The 16,575-nt window shown below is 43.9% G+C and overlaps 1 protein-coding gene across 7 annotated transcripts in view; it reads right to left on the minus strand.

The window, feature by feature from the left end:
- The window catches only part of LOC129837819 (regulatory-associated protein of mTOR-like), a 180,472-nt gene that overhangs the window by 29,713 nt on the left and 134,184 nt on the right, over nucleotides 1-16,575 (minus strand). For all 7 annotated transcript variants that reach the window (XM_055904315.1, XM_055904299.1, XM_055904293.1 and 4 more), the window contains exons 18-22: nucleotides 14,741-14,881; nucleotides 14,445-14,565; nucleotides 13,979-14,119; nucleotides 12,033-12,188; nucleotides 5,131-5,249 (exon numbers count right to left, since the gene is read on the minus strand). In XM_055904315.1, coding sequence (XP_055760290.1) covers nucleotides 5,131-5,249; nucleotides 12,033-12,188; nucleotides 13,979-14,119; nucleotides 14,445-14,565; nucleotides 14,741-14,881 — 678 coding nt within the window. The remainder of the gene's footprint in view (nucleotides 1-5,130; nucleotides 5,250-12,032; nucleotides 12,189-13,978; nucleotides 14,120-14,444; nucleotides 14,566-14,740; nucleotides 14,882-16,575) is intronic.

The following is a 16,575-nucleotide window of genomic DNA, read 5'->3' on the forward strand; positions in this document are numbered from 1 at the left end:
TAATATCAAACACAAGTAGGCTAAAAACCTACTGTACTGTGTTCTGTGACTCGAGCAGTTGGGTGAACTTCGACTGTATTTCAACATATTACCCTTTGATAAATGATCTATCCAACAACACCAGTAACAGCAAGGCACCTTGAAATCCTCCCGGTACTGCACCCATCAATAACAGAATCAACGCCAGTATACACTGTAACAGCTATTCACCAGAGAAGAGTAAAACTCAATAAGGGAAACCTGATGAATAACAGTGAGTTGTTTACAAAAGCCAGAGCAGAGAGAAAAACAATGGTTGGCTTTCGGAGATCCAGTTAACACCAGCAAACACATTCTACCGTCTGGAATTGCTTTTTGATTAGATTTCTATGCTAATTGCCAGTAGTAGTGTGTGTGTGTGTGTGTCTGTGTCTGTGTGTGTTTTGGGTTTAAGAGTTTGTAACTACTATACGTGTGTGTGTGGGTTGCGGCAGCATCAATTACTAGTGTTTGCAGGCGAGCGCTTCATTAAAAGAAAGCATAGAAATGACAGTCGTTACGGATGGGCTTGCCACTAATCTGAGAGGCTTCACAAACTGCAGTAGTAAAAGATGAATTAGGTGGGAGAAACCAAGCAATTATCACAACACCACCACAACAAATACACTGCAATGTTCGTACTGCTAGTTACCTCACAAACTCAGAAAGCATTTTGACAAAAATCTCTTAACACACAAACAGACACCATCACATCGAGAGAGCGCTGAGAAGCAGTAAGTCTTAGAGAGAAATCTTCAAAGGGTAAAACTGATATCCTCTCACACTGGGAGTCTTCGCTAAGTGTTAAATCGACACGCTCACATCAACTAAGGAACAATGGAGATAGCTTTCCCTCTCTACAAAGAGAGTCCAGATATCATTATTAAACAACACAGCAAGAGGAAGAGGAGGAGAGAGAATAGCAAAAGGAGGAAGATGTGAAACTTGTCATTTTATCACAATCAGTAAGAGCTGGTGAAGTCAGTCTGACAGTGTAAGAAATTGAATAACCGGTATGTCATTTCCCATGCAACATACACAGTCATCAGGATTATTGCATGGTAGACAATAGGTTATCGTTACCCCACAGACTAAGCTTCCTGTATGCAAAACATACAATTGTTGAGTAATTGCGTCCCATAATTGTATGGTATAAAGTGCTTGGTTCGAACCGGCGCGTTCCACCATTGGTGCATAGTCATCATCGACGCATGGAAAACAACATGCGTATCGTTCTCCAATAGGCAACGTTTCCCAGCATAATGAACGCAGAACAATACATACAATTGTTACGTAATTGTGTCCCATAATTGCATGGCATTAAGTGCCTGGCTGGTTCAAACCAACTCGTTCCATCACCAGTGCGTACATAGTCATCTTCACCATAGACAACGCTTCCTAACGTAATGTATGCAAAAACATGACATATTGTTGCATAATTGTATTCTGTTGAGTTCTTCGTTCGAACAGACGCGTCCAGTTCCGCCACCGGTGCACTTAACGGAGACGCCAATGTGGTGCTGTGGAACATCCTGTCACCCCCCCTACTTACTTACTTCCCTTACTTATTCATCACTTCCTAAAGCCATGCTAACAAAATACACAAAGCAAGAGAGATACTGAAGAGTATATAAACCCTGTTATCACAACGGGCTTCCCGGCGGGCCAGGAGACCTGAAACCCAACTGCTTCTGCAGCAGACAAATTAACAGCATCTAGGTCGCAAATGGCACCCTATTCCCTATTTGGTGCACTACTGGGCCCTGGTGAAAAGTAGTGCACTGTGTAGGGCACCATTTGGGATGCAGCCAGCCAGCCAGCCAGCCAGCCAGCCAGCCAGCCAGTATCATTACACTTGTGAGTGTTGAATTATTCAAAGGGGCGATTTAAATGTTCTGTGGGTGCACACAAGTACAGAACACCTCCCTGATCAACGATAATAGCCCCATGAAGCAGCCTCAAAGTGAGGTGTGATTGGTTGGAAGGGGATGTGGTCTGATGCAAGAAGCAATCTGATTGATGGAGGCAGTACCGAGGGGGAGGGATTGTGGAAGTGAGAGCGGTGATTTTCTGCTGAGTAAGGCAGTAAGGCCCAGCGATTGTGGGTTGGTCATGATCTCATGCAGTGGGTTTTAGAGCTTTGTCTACCAGTGTCTCCCCGAATGTGCAAGAGACATTCATCAAGCCTGGTTCCAGATCAGTTTGTGCTCTCTTGCTAACTCGTACTGTTGGTCTGTAGGAGTTGGCACAAGAGAAAACCAAAAAGGGGCCTTCACTAGGAACCAAACAGAAGCAAATGGGCTGAAACGGGAAGGGACCTACCTGAACATGTGCAATAGTATCATCACAAAGTATGGACCACATACAAAAAAAATAACCAGTTAACCTTTAGGCTTAAACCTCTTAAGGGGCGGCCCAACACTCTAGCCTAGTGGTTAGAGTGTTGGGCCAGTAACCGAAAGGTTGCTGGATCGAATCCCAGAGCTGACAAGGTATAAAATCTGTCATTCTGCCCCTGAGCAAGGCAGTTAACCCACTGTTCCCCGGGCGCCGAAGATGCGGATGTCGATAAAGGCAGCCCTCCGCACCTCTCTGATTCAGAGGGGGTTGGGTTAAATGCGGAAGACACTTTTCAGTTGAAGGCATTCAGTTGTACCCTTTCCCCCCATAAAAAAATGCATTAAAATGTTAATTTAGAGAACAAAGAAGCTGCATGTGTTTCACACTTCCATCCTGCTTGGCACCTGGCAACTACGCGCTAAAAATCCTAATTAAAACACAATTGGATTTGCTCGGTTGGACACTTAAACCAACGAGAGCATTTCTCTGCTTGTCAAGGGAAGGCTGTCGAGAGCTCTGGCTTTAACAGACGTGGGTTGCACCAACCTGTTACACACTCCAGTCAATATTGTGATTGGCGCGAGACACTGAATACCTGGATTGACACTTGTTTTTAAGTGTGTGTGTGTGTGTGTGTGTGAAGATGTGGGTCGACCCTCTTTTGTTCTTTCCTTTGAAGGGTTGCCAGGCTGAAGAGTGTGTGAGGACTAGGTAAGTGACTAGTAGATAATTACGGCATCCGTGTGAGATGGGCTTTTTCTTGTTGAGGGGAGTAAGGTTGAGGTTTCACGTTTTATTAGTCGCATGAACAGGATACACATTGTATACAGCGTCCAATGAAATGCTGACTTGCAGGTTCTGTCTCGACATACGAAGAAATGACGATAAGAATAGGAACATAAAGTCAGTGGCTCAGTGGAATAGAATGTGTTGCGTAAGCATAATACAGGAAGGCACAATTTACAGTCCAATGTTTGTTTGTGTCTAACATCACAGACACAGTTTAAGTCTTCTCCATCTCATTGCTTGTTCATGAACTTTCTTTTCACCAGGTAAGTTGTTAGAGAAAACCAACTCTACGGCAACAATCATTTACAGGTTAAATCAGTCAATTTGAACCTGGGGTAGAATGAATGGTGAGGGAGCGATGTAGGAAAGAAAACCTTTGGGAGATGAAACACCACTGCAATAGAGAGATGATAGTTCCTCCCAAGCTCATCTACAGATGGATCAAAAGAGCAGGAAACAACAGAGAGAGAGAGAGTTACATCCCAAATGGCACCCTATTCCCTACGTTAGTGCACTACTTCAATATGAGGTCATTTTGGGACACATTCAGAGATTCATAGGGATTTCCACCTGGGCTTCCCCCTGTTTCTGTCTCAGAGAAGAGTTACACAGGACTGTGGATTGTGTTGAGGAGAAAGAGTGAGTACACCGGAGAGGATACATTTACAAGCCACGATGTTATCATGGTCAAGTGACCTTTCCTGAGACTGCAGCAGTGGCCCATATTGTATATTTAAAAAAATACTGCGGCGTCATACATTTGTCTATTGCAATGTTTCATACATTAGAGTCTGTTGCAGTGCCTCATACATTAGAGTCTATTGCAATGTAATATCTAATAAGTCCTGTTGTTTTTTACGTGGCTTCAGTGGGGAGCCCTAAAGCTGAGATGAACAGCTCTGGGGATTGCGAAGAACTGAGACTGCAGCAGTGGCCCATAATGTATATTTCAAAAAATACTGCGGCATCATACATTAGAGTCTATTGAAATGTTTCATACATTATTCTATTGCAGTGTTTCATACATTAGAGTCTGTTGCGGTGCCTCACACATTAGAGTCTGTTGCAGTGCCTCACACATTAGAGTCTGTTGCAGTGCCTCATACATTAGAGTCTGTTGCAGTGCCTCATACATTAGAGTCTGTTGCAGTGCCTCATACATTAGAGTCTGTTGCAGTGCCTCATACATTAGAGTCTGTTGCAGTGCCTCATACATTAGAGTCTGTTGCAGTGCCTCATACATTAGAGTCTGTTGCAGTGCCTCATACATTAGAGTCTGTTGCAGTGCCTCATACATTAGAGTCTGTTGCAGTGCCTCATACATTAGAGTCTGTTGCAGTGCCTCATACATTAGAGTCTGTTGCAGTGCCTCATACATTAGAGTCTGTTGCAGTGCCTCATACATTAGAGTCTGTTGCAGTGCCTCATACATTAGAGTCTGTTGCAGTGCCTCATACATTAGAGTCTGTTGCAGTGCCTCATACATTAGAGTCTGTTGCAGTGCCTCATACATTAGAGTCTGTTGCAGTGCCTCATACATTAGAGTCTGTTGCAATGTAATATCTAATAAGTCCTGTTGTTTTTTTACGGAGCTTCAGTGGGGAGCCCTAAAGCTGAGATGAACAGCTCTGGGGACTGCGAGGAACTGATGGTGTCAGCAGCAGGAAATACAAGGGGGCTCTCTCCAGCGCGAGGGGCCAACAGTGGTTATTACACCTCCTTAAGTAACGGCAGGCTTCTCCTCTCTGCAGTGGCAGGCCTGGGGGAGTCGTTTCGCCTTAATTGCATTTGCACAAAAGTAATGGTCTCGAGGTGGGGAAAATGCCAGGGAAGAGGGAGAGTGTATGTGAGAGTGTGTGTGTGTGTAAGAACAAGAGTGTGTGTGTATGAAACTACATGACCTTTTCAATGCATAAAACACACCTAAAGAAAACCAAACAGACACACAGCAGAAGGAGAGAGAACAGTGTGTATGTTTAGTACCTTGTAGGCGATGCTGTTGAGGACCTTCATGGCCAAGTCGGACACCTCTGGGAACGGGTCGGCCGCCAGGTGCAGGAGAACCCTCCAAATCTGTGTGTAAACGCTGTTGAACGACACCCCTGCAACGACACACAGCATGATTAACCATATACATAGTTATCCAACATTCACAGACGTGACTTACCGTTAATACACACAGGCACACAGCATCAATTACCATCAATACACACACACACACTGAATAACCATTTCACATAATGACCCAACACAGTGTGAACACCATCAATATACATTAGCGAACATCTATATTCTGTCTCCCATTCTCAACAAGCATGTAAACACAGCATGATTAGCATCAATATTTGATTAGCAACCATCAATAAGAGAGCCAACCTTCTCACCATCTCATTTTCTCACGTACGCACACAGCATGATTTCCATAAACACTCAACAATCTCTCTCTCTCGCACAAACACAACATGCTTAGCGATCACACTCAACCACTGAATTCTCCATCATCATCATCGCATACAAACGCTAACATCCAATTGATGCTAATCACCTGTCATCTAACATCCAAAAACATCCACACTGACTGGCCGTTGTCTCACTTCTCCTTCACTCAGTCATCTGCTGAGTTGCTGGAGCCAACATGGCCGCCGTGTCAGGTAATGCAACTCATTAATCAACACACACAATGAAGGCAGCTGGCTTCTGCACCACTGCTGATTGTGAGAGGAACATGACTGCCAACTGTCATCATCATGCGGAATATGAATGAGCAAGTGCTCTGCTATTGTCTTTTTTACCTACCGAGGGCGACAGGTCTGTGTGTGTTTGTGAATGAGAGAAAGTGTGTATGTTCACTTTGGCGATTATTCCCTCCCTTCCCACCCAAGGACTATCTCCCCCCTCCAACTTTAATTTATCAATTTTCTTTCTCCTGTCGTCCTCTCTGCGGTGTCATCCCTCATTCCAAGTTGTCACTCAACCTGACAGAACACTGCAGTGCCGCTGAACTGCATTTGAGAGAGACGGTCACTCACCGGGCTTGGCCACGAAGGCGCTGTCAACATCAGTTTGTTTTGCTCCGGGCCTAAACCTGCCTGTCACCTTTCTCTTTGTATTAGGAGTGCCCCCCTCTTCTTCTAGTTCCTTATTCTGGCACATTGACTCTCACTTTGCAAGGAACACAGCACTCCCTCTCTCTAGTTTCCATGCTCTCTCCCTCTGTCTGATGAAATCTTCTGTTCGTCTCGACGGCCGGCAGTGAAGGTATCCAGCTGTTAATGCCCTTCTCCCTTTCCCCAGCACTTCACACTTGTAGACAGAGAACAGAATGAAAAGTGTCCTTAGGGAGTTGTCACTCTATACTGAGGGTAAGACAGGACACACTCATCCTCCTCCAGAGGCTGTAGAATGAGGGACGGGTGAGGAGTGGCGTGGCAGGCTATCACAAACTGTTGCGGCTAACCAGTGCATTTCATAGAGAAAATGCGTGGAGGCACATGTCGCAGCAAAAATCGTGAGCTCTGGTTAATAGTACTGCAGCAGATTGTAGTGTGGGCCGAGAGGGGGGTGAGAGCTGGAGGGGGAGAGCGGGGAGAGACAGGAAAGAGTACATGCGAGAGAGATAGCAAGGGGGGTAAGCAAGAGCGGAAGCATGAGAAAGAGAGAAAGAGAGCACGGGGAAAGAGGGAGTGAGAAAGCAAGCAAGCAATCAGGAAAGAGAGAGAGAGCAAGGGAAAAAGCGAGTGTGTGTAAGCGAGAGCGGGTGAGCGAGGTAAAGAGGTGATTAGGTTCTAGCCCGGGGGCATGAATGTGATTAGGTGCTGCGGTAAACAGCCCTGGTGATGAATGTGAAATACTGTTTCCCCTCCATTTAAACAGGGAAATACTTCAGTTTTCACTGGCATAGACACATTATCACCACAGCACCCTACACAGTTCAACATGAGAGTGTGACTACAGATCATTCCCAGGCTGAATTGTGTTCCGCAAGGCCTGGTATGAGGACCTTTGCAACATCTGCACAATTTTACAATCATGTTAAATCCTAGACGATATTTCTCACTACAACAGCCACATTTGGAGCTTCCCCTGCAGTATTCCAACAAGACAGAAAAATATGTCTCAAAGGTCATCTGTTAATGCATATTTAACACCCAATCCAATATAAGTCTTGGTCAGCCTCTGTAAGCTACGGTATATAACCCATTTCCTTCATTCAAACACGAGCATCTTAAATGCACTGACACAGGGAGAAGCTGAGCCAAGTTCTTGCTGTGGCCAAACAAATGTCAGGGAGGATATCAGAGCGCCTCAGAGTAGGTAGGTGTGCTCTGGGTGGTATTTTGCTGTGTAAGATATTTTCCTTTTTATTTTTAAGGCCAGATTCACTAAGCGTTTCCAACTGTTATTTTCTGGTGGGAATAGAATCTCCTGTTTCTGTAGCGTGAGGCAGCTTGCTGTACAAGTACACTCCCTGGACAGGACGCTAGTCTCGCTCAGGGCCTTAAAGAGGTAGCTCACCCAAAATTCAAAGTTGTAAGTCCATATTCTGTGCCATCTGTTGTGTTGATTTGGGAGTGAACTGTCCCTTTACGAAGAGCACTTCTATCAACAACCAGGTATTGCCCAATCAATTATATATTGAATGTGACTGACCAGTATTAGCTAACACAACCCAATTGTGCTCCTGCAACAAGGCTAGGCTCCCAAACAAGTAACATATCTAAATGTTTAGGCATCGAGTTAGCACTATGCTAAACCTTCTATGGTACAGCCCCATTGTGTTTGTTTATGCATGCCATGTCATGAGCTGCTAGCTGGGTCAGAATCAAGCACATAGGGAGGTAAGGACAATGGAAATAGAATGACTAAACCTACTCTGTGGTACGATGCTAAACTGGACACAGCATAGTGGGCGAGGGGCCAATTTCATACTCAACCTGTTTAGAATGAATCAGACCCCTTGATGGTGTTAGAGACCCCAGTGCAGCTTGGGAAGGTTTTAGATAGAAGCTGAATGAACGCTAAACGCACCGGTTAAAAGGGTAGCGACAGAAACGTCTACCAGAATGTGAATTTTTTATTTTATATACAAAAATATATTTGATATGCATTTCCTGGTAGTTTATTCGTCAGACTTGGTAAAGCACATGCCACTGTGTCCTGAAAAGACCCATAGATGTGGCTGTGTTGGACTGGCCAATCAGAGCTTCCTGTGGGAGTTGATTAATACCGGATTATTTGATGAATCTGAGTTAACGCAGCGGTGTGTTCCCATGGGTCAGTGGTGCACTGGAGGGATTTATGGAAGTGGGGAAGCGTGTGTAGTGTACTTAGTACTCGTCTCACGCCACCCCCGTGTTTGTGTGTGTGCGTTGTAGCCGTGTCCTCGTATTTTGGAGCAGTTTTTCCCAACTCTGGTCCTCCTGTACCCCAAACAGTACACATTTTCATTGTAGCCCAGACAACACACCTGACTCGTCAACTAATCATCAGGCCCTTAATGAGTTGAATCAGGCGAGTTTGACCGGGGCTACAACAAAAATATGTACTTTTGGGGGGGCTGGAGTTGGAAACCACTGTTTTGGAGTACTTTGTCAAATACAAGGGCAGTTGGTGTGTGAAGTGGGCATTTCTCAAACTGGCAACAGAAAGTAGGGAATCCCCATCTCTCTCCCCCTCTCTCCTTCGTGTTGTTGGTGAGTTAATGCTTTTTCTCCACACACACAAACTGAGTGTCAGAACGCATCAAGGCCTCTGCCAATCACCACAGCATAGGGGAAACAGAGCGGGGCCAGCCCTCAGTGAAACCAGGAAAAGCACTCAGTCTTTTGGAGCCAGGGGCACCCTCGTGAGTTGAACAGTAGAGGATGGCAGGTTGAGAACAAGTCATACCTACGGGTAAGAGGGAATTGAAGCAGGAGAAAGTATAGGAAGGCAGGGTTCCAGACTGCGACCGCTTAGTCGCATTTTGACTTGGCTGTGCAAGTAAAAAAAAACAATTGGTTGCATCGGCACGAGCTGAACATTCATTACAAGGTCAACTCACTCAAGTTTCAAAACGTCCTATTTTTCTGGCGGCTAAAACCATGATTTGATCAAACAGTAGAGTGCATTATCCTCAAGATTCCTGTAATGAAAGTGTCTGCACAGCCCCTGTAACTGTTTTGCTGGTGCCTGCTGTGACGCGCGAGCCACACGCTCTCCCACGGAAAAAATGGGTTCTGATTGTTTAACATTTAAAAATCCAACTGTGGGAAAAAAACAGAGTTGGAAACAACAACTGTTGAAGAGAGGATGTTCTCAGCTTTCTGGGGTATACTCTTTATATTGAGGTCAATAGCAAATACTTTACAACCAAGATATTTTATACTGAACAAAAATATAATCTCAACATGTAAAGTGTAAAAGATCCCAGAAAAGTTCCACACACACAAAAAGCTTATGTCTCTCAAATGTTGTGCACACATTTGTTTACATTCCTCTTAGTGAGTATTTCTCCTTTGCCAAGATAATCCATCCACCTGACAGGTGTGGCATATCAAGAAGCTGATTAAACAGCATGATCATTACTCCGTTGCACCTTGTGCTGGCGACAATAAAAGGCCACTAAAATGGGAAGTTTTGTCACACAACACAATGCCATAGATGTCTCAGGTTTTGAGCTGGCGTGCAATTGGCATGCTGACTGCAGGAATATCCACCAGAGCTGTTCCCAGATAATTTAATGTTCATTTCTCTACCATAAGCCTCCTCCAACGTTGTTTTAGAGAATTTGGCAGTACGTCCAACCAGCCTCACAACCGCAGACCACGTGTAACCACGCCAGCCCTCCACATCCTGCTTTTTTCACCTGCGGGATCGACTTAAACTAGTCACCCGGACAGCAGATTAAATTTAGGAGTATTTCTGTCTGTAATAAAGCCCTTTTTGGGGGAAAAACTCATTCTGATTGGCTGGGCCTGGCTCCCAAATGGGTGGGCCTATGCACTCCCAGGTGGGCCTATGCACTCATGTGAAATCCATAGATTAGGGTCTAATGAATTTATTTTAATTGAGTGATTTCCATATATGAACTAATTCAGTAAAATAGTTGAAATTGTTGCATGTTGCGTTTATATTTTTGTTCAGTATATACGGCTTTGAGATATACAGAGTGCTTGAAATGTGAATCAGCCATTGCTAGTGCATAGGGTAGTAGGCTACAAACTGCAACGTTTCTTTAGGACATTACATTCAGATTAATACATGACTACTAGCATTGAGTATAATATTTAGTGTTAGCAATCTAGCTAATCTAGTTTCTTGAGTTTTAGCCCCAAATAAATTTGCCTTTGATATTAATGCAAAAAAAGATTTAGGCAAATTAATCTCTATTGAACAAAAGAAGTCAGAACATTCTGGAGCCCTACTTTAACAGTAACATATAAGGTGATTACTATTTCTGTTCTATTTTTTATTTTTTTTATTTTTTTTACCTTTATTTAACTAGGCAAGTCAGTTAAGAACAAATTCTTATTTTCAATGACGGCCTAGGAACAGTGGGTTAACTGCCTGTTCAGGGGCAGAACGACAGATTTGTACCTTGTCAGCTCGGGGATTTGAACTTGCAACCTTCCGGTTACTAGTCCAACACTCTAACCACTAGGCTACGCTGCCGCCCCACTATTGCTTGAAGCCTTGGAAAGGAATGGTGCGACCAAATCATGGGCTTGTTCCACCAACTTAAAAAGAGAGTGCCACCAGTGCCACCAGACTAAATGTTAGTCTGGAGCCCTGAAAGGGGCGAATTGTAACTTCCACTTAAGTAAAATGTTTACTTAGTCTCCCATTGACATCAATACATGACTAAGTGAACATTTGACTTAAGTGGTAGTTACTACAACCCCTTACTACTGAGAGGAACAAGAGGTGATTTGGAATAAAGGAGAGGAGTAGAACTGTAAGATTAGGGTGGTAAGGGTAGTTAGTGTAGGTCAGTAGTAAGGGTAGTGTAAGCTCAGTGGTAAGGGTAGTGTAAGCTCAGTAGTAAGGGTAGTGTAAGCTCAGTGGTAAGGTTAGTGTAAGCTCAGTAGTAAGGTTAGTGTAAGCTCAGTAGTCAGGGTAGTGTAAGCTCAGTAGTCAGGGTAGTGTAAGCTCAGTAGCAAGGGTAGTGTAAGCTCAGTAGTCAGGGTAGTGTAAGCTTAGTAGTAAGGGTAGTGTAAGCTCAGTAGTAAGGGTAGTGTAGCTCAGTGGTAAGGGTAGTGTAGCTCAGTTGTAAGTGTAGTGTAAGCCCAGTAGTACGGGTAGTGTAGCTCAGTAGTAAGGGTAGTGTAGCTCAGTGGTAAGGGTAGTGTAGCTCAGTGGTAAGGGTAGTGTAAGCCCAGTAGTAAGGGTAGTGTAGCTCAGTGGTAAGGGTAGTGTAGCTCAGTAGTAAGGGTAGTGTAAGCTCAGTGGTAAGGGTAGTGTAAGCCCAGTAGTAAGGGTAGTGTAGCTCAGTAGTAAGGGTAGTGTAGCTCAGTGGTAAGGGTAGTGTAGCTCAGTGGTAAGGGTAGTGTAAGCCCAGTAGTAAGGGTAGTGTAGCTCAGTAGTAAGGGTAGTGTAGGTTAGTGGTAAGGGTAGTGTAGCTCAGTGGTAAGGGTAGTGTAGCTCAGTAGTAAGGGTAGTGTAGCTCAGTAGTAAGGGTAGTGTAAGCTCAGTGGTAAGGGTAGTGTAAGCCCAGTAGTAAGGGTAGTGTAGGTTAGTGGTAAGGGTAGTGTAGCTCAGTGGTAAGGGTAGTGTAGCTCAGTAGTAAGGGTAGTGTAAGCTCAGTGGTAAGGGTAGTGTAGCTCAGTGGTAAGGGTAGTGTAAGCCCAGTAGTAAGGGTAGTGTAGCTCAGTAGTAAGGGTAGTGTAGGTTAGTAGTTTTCCTACCTATGAGGGAGTTGAGGGAAGAGTAGGAGGAGACTCGTCTCATCTTGTCGATGGTCTCAAAGGAGAGGATGTACTCGTCGTTGTCAGGGCTACCCAGGGTGCTGCTGGCACTGCTGCTGGTGCTCAGGTTACCTGGAGAGAACGCCACCGGACCACCTAGACATACAAATGACAGAATAGTAGTTACACAACAGAATCACTATACCCTGAAATATACCATATTATACCACAATAATTATATGCTGAAATATACTAAATGATACCAGAATAAATATACCCTGAAATATACCACATGATACCAGAATAACAATACTCTGAAATATACCATATTATACCAGAATAATTATACGCTGAAATATACCACATTACACCAGAATAACTATACCCTGAAATATCCCATATTATACCAGAATAACTATACCCTGAAATATACCATATTATACCAGAATAACTATACCCTGAAATATCCCACATTATACCAGAATAACAATACCCTGAAACATCCCACATTATACCAGAATAACTATACCCTGAAATATCCCACATTATACCAGAATAACTATACCCTGAAATATACCACATTATACCAGAATAACAAAACCATGAAATATACCATTTTATACCTGAATAACAATACCCTGAAATGTACCATATTATACCAGAATAACTATACCCTGAAATATACCATATTATACCAGAATAACTATACCCTGAAATATCCCACATTATACCAGAATAACAATACCCTGAAACATCCCACATTATACCAGAATAACTATACCCTGAAATATCCCACATTATACCAGAATAACTATACCCTGAAATATACCACATTATACCAGAATAACAAAACCATGAAATATACCATATTATACCTGAATAACAATACCCTGAAATGTACCATATTATACCAGAATAACTATACCCTGAAATACCATATTATACCAGAATAACTATACCCTGAAATGTACCATATTATACCAGAATAACTATACCTTGAAGTATGGAACAGTATCAAATGGAGCGTGAAAATAAAGTACTTGTTCTGCTCTGATTGTTTGATTTTGTGTGTCTGAAGGTAAAGTGAAGTGTCAACTTTTTACTAGCCCCCCCTCCCATCTCCCTCTAGCTAGAAAACTAGAAACTACAAGCTATTGACTGGACCTTCCATTCAATCTCCCCAGCCTATTCTAACTGTCCGCCCGAGTCATCACACTCTATAACTCTACACAACTTCCCATTATCATCGCATGACTCACACAAAATGGCCACCATATATCCCTGTGACAGAGTGCATATTGAGATGGGGATTGGGAGTAGGCAAGGCAGGCTAAAAGGTTTGTCATGGTTGTTGGTGACAAGCACCGCTGCCAGTTAGAAAGAGTGGACGATGTGGATTCAGAGAGGCGGTAAGCTAACATGCTAGCGGCTAGTATTATTCAGCATGGCTATATTGCCTTTTGCCTTCAGCAAGAATGAGCTGACACCTGAGTCAGTCAGTACAGCGGGGGCTGAGAGAGGGTCAAGAGTGTAATCCTCCATAAATGCTGTGGGTGTATGATGGACATAGGCTCTCAAAACTGTGTGTGTGTTTTGTGTGCGTGTGTGTACAAGCAGAGCAAGACAGTCCCCCCCCCCCCCCCACCCACACACACACATGCGCGCGTCAGCGTGGTAAGCCCGAGGATAATTATATTCTCTGTTGTGACTTTGCCATCATGACTATGATGACGATTCTTCAAATCCCCTCAAGTAATTCTTTGGGAAAGAAGAGAGGCAGTCAGAGGGAAGAGAAAAGTCTCTACCCTTCAGTCGCTTTCTTTCTCTCCATCGCCCTCCTTCACAGTATATAACCACATTTATCTCTCCATATCCTTTCCACGTCTCTTTTTTCAGATCTCTCTCTCGCCCGCCTCAATGTCATCCTCTCCGTCTCTCTCTCCTACCCTCTTCGTTGAGGTTGAGGTTCTGCAGGCTCTTGTTGAGGTTGCGTGCGGTGGTGGCAGCTCTGATGTTGGTGTAGGAGTTGACTGAACGCAGCCGCGGGATGGCTGGGCTGTCGCGCACTGGAGTCAGGTTACAGGGCTCTGTACACAGGGGAAGGTCAATTAAACCATTCATTTGGCACTAAATGGAATACAGTAGCGACACTACAGTCAATATGAGAATAGGTAATAAAGGTCATTTTAAATATTGATGTGCTCTATCAAAACATGCTGCATATTTCATTCAAACTCCCCCAGATCCCTAAACCCCATTTCACATGTACAGTAGTTAGTCTCTGGGACAAGTCTGAGTGGACCAGTGTGCTTTAGAACAATACACATCAATGACTTCCTATTGTAATGATTATAACAGAGGTTGGAAGTGTGTGTATGTGGTGTGTGTGTGTGTGTGTGTGTGTGTGTATACCTAAGGTGTTGGCAGGTGAGGGTACAGTGTAGTTCTTCTCCTCCTCCATGAACTGCAGGGCCACGGTGCAGAAGTTACTCTCGTACTGAACCACCAGGTGACTCAGCGCCACCACCAGCTCCTGAAGAACACACCGACACCACACAGTCAACCAGAACCCAACACACACACGGTCAAAACCTAGTCAACCACAGCAAAAGACCTAACACAGTCCATCGCCCACGGGAAAAAATCAGTCAACGACCTCAGCAAGAACATTGGAAATAGTGAGGTGAGAAGTGTGTGTACGGGCCCACCTTGCGGACCACAGGGCTGCCGTCGTTGATGAGCTGTGCCAGCATCATGGCCACGTTGTGGTCGATGGTCGTAGAGTGGTCCGTCCGCTCGGCTGAGTTCCCCACAAACGTCCCCAGGGCAAACACCGCCGCACAGCGCACCTGAGGAGACCGGGGATAGTTTGGTACCAAGAGAACTCACTCCCTAATCACTTCCTGGTTGGATTCAGACCAAGTCATTGGTCAGTCATTGGTTAGATTGCTTTGGTGCTGCTTTTTAAAAAGGGGAATCAATACTAATACCCACTCCTTAATCCTCTCATTTCTAATGCAGCCATATTTACTGAGAAGATCAATGGTGTCAAAATAATCATTTACCATTGGTCACGCAATACCGCCCATCACACTAATTGACTGTGTACGCTAAATAACAATAACTCCTATTTCTAAATTGTTATCAATAATCGCCCCAAGAAGCCACAAAGGAAGTACAGGTCCACATTATCTATTGTTTATTCTCAAAGTATCTCTCAGGGCAGTGCCTGTCATATGCAAAACTAACTCAAACCTGGCCCAGTGTGTGTGTATATTGCAGAGAGTAAATATGCATCTCCTCTTGAGAAATCCCCCCAACAGGCCTCAGCTGAAAATTAATTAAAAACTCTCACCGTAGTCATTGATCTACATTCCTCAGTCTGCCTCTTTCTGTTCTCTCCAGTCTCTATCTCACTCTATCCATCTCTCTCACTCTCTGTCTGCATTATATGGAGTACTCGACACAAACACACCTTCATTTTAAAGAGAGGAACTGGGCCCAGATTCACCAAACACTTCTTACGCAAAAACTTAAGCTTCTTAAGAAAAAAACAAGTTCATAAGTGCAATTCCTCAACATCTTAAGATTTTATGATATTCTTACTAGCTTCTCAAATATCTTCTAACAAATCTTCTTCAGATGATTGTTGCTAGGCAACCATTTTCGCTAGCTATCTAGCTAGCAATGGCAATAATGTTATTATATTTTCTACTGAGATTACTGTTCTAACCTTGGGTTTAAATAATCAATACAGAAACTTTCAGATTAAGTTTCTGTGAATAAAACATGTTCAATTGCGTTCATGAGTTTCTTCTCTCACTGCCCTGAGTTTAAGACAAGGGTTTGGCTATCTTGGAATTAACAACATCTCCAATAACTTTATGTTCAAGAATATAATTTCTTCTTAACTTCTTGCTTAAGGAGAAACATAAGAAATAGCGCAAGAACATTTCCAAGAACCTTTGAGGAATAGCAACTTTGCTTAACTTTTTTCTTAAGTCTAGTTAAGGACAAAATGGCAGTTAAGAAGAAATTTCTTCTTAAGGTTTTGTGAATCTGGGCCCTGAAGGAGGGAGCTGATCAAACTAGTCGAGTAATAAATATACATTTTTTTATTGTGGTTTGTGTGTGCTCAAATACCCAATTCTCTTCAGGCATTGTGAGTGTGTACATAAGGTTGTGTGAGATCAATGTGTGTGTGTGTGTGTGTGTGTGTGTGTGTGTGTGTGTGTGTGTGTGTGTGTGTGTGTGTGTGTGTGTGTATGTATGTCTACACCAGAGTGGATGTGGACCCTGGTCTCACCACTCAGCCACAGCTGCTGCCTGGCCTCTAGAGAGAGGTTGCCCTGCTAGGCTGCTGGCAACAGATGTTCCCTGTCCCAGTGTGTGTGTGTGTGCCCTGCATGTCACCCATGTGAGGTGGGCGAAATACAGCGCAAACTGACTTCACTGTCCCTCAGGTCCTCAAAATCCTAAAGGAGCCACTGAACCCTCAATCTGCTAGGTGTGACACACACACAGCCACCGAGTGTATGTCCCA

The sequence above is a fragment of the Salvelinus fontinalis genome, chromosome 3 (assembly GCF_029448725.1).
Source record: "Salvelinus fontinalis isolate EN_2023a chromosome 3, ASM2944872v1, whole genome shotgun sequence".
NCBI classification, from domain to species: domain Eukaryota; kingdom Metazoa; phylum Chordata; class Actinopteri; order Salmoniformes; family Salmonidae; genus Salvelinus; species Salvelinus fontinalis.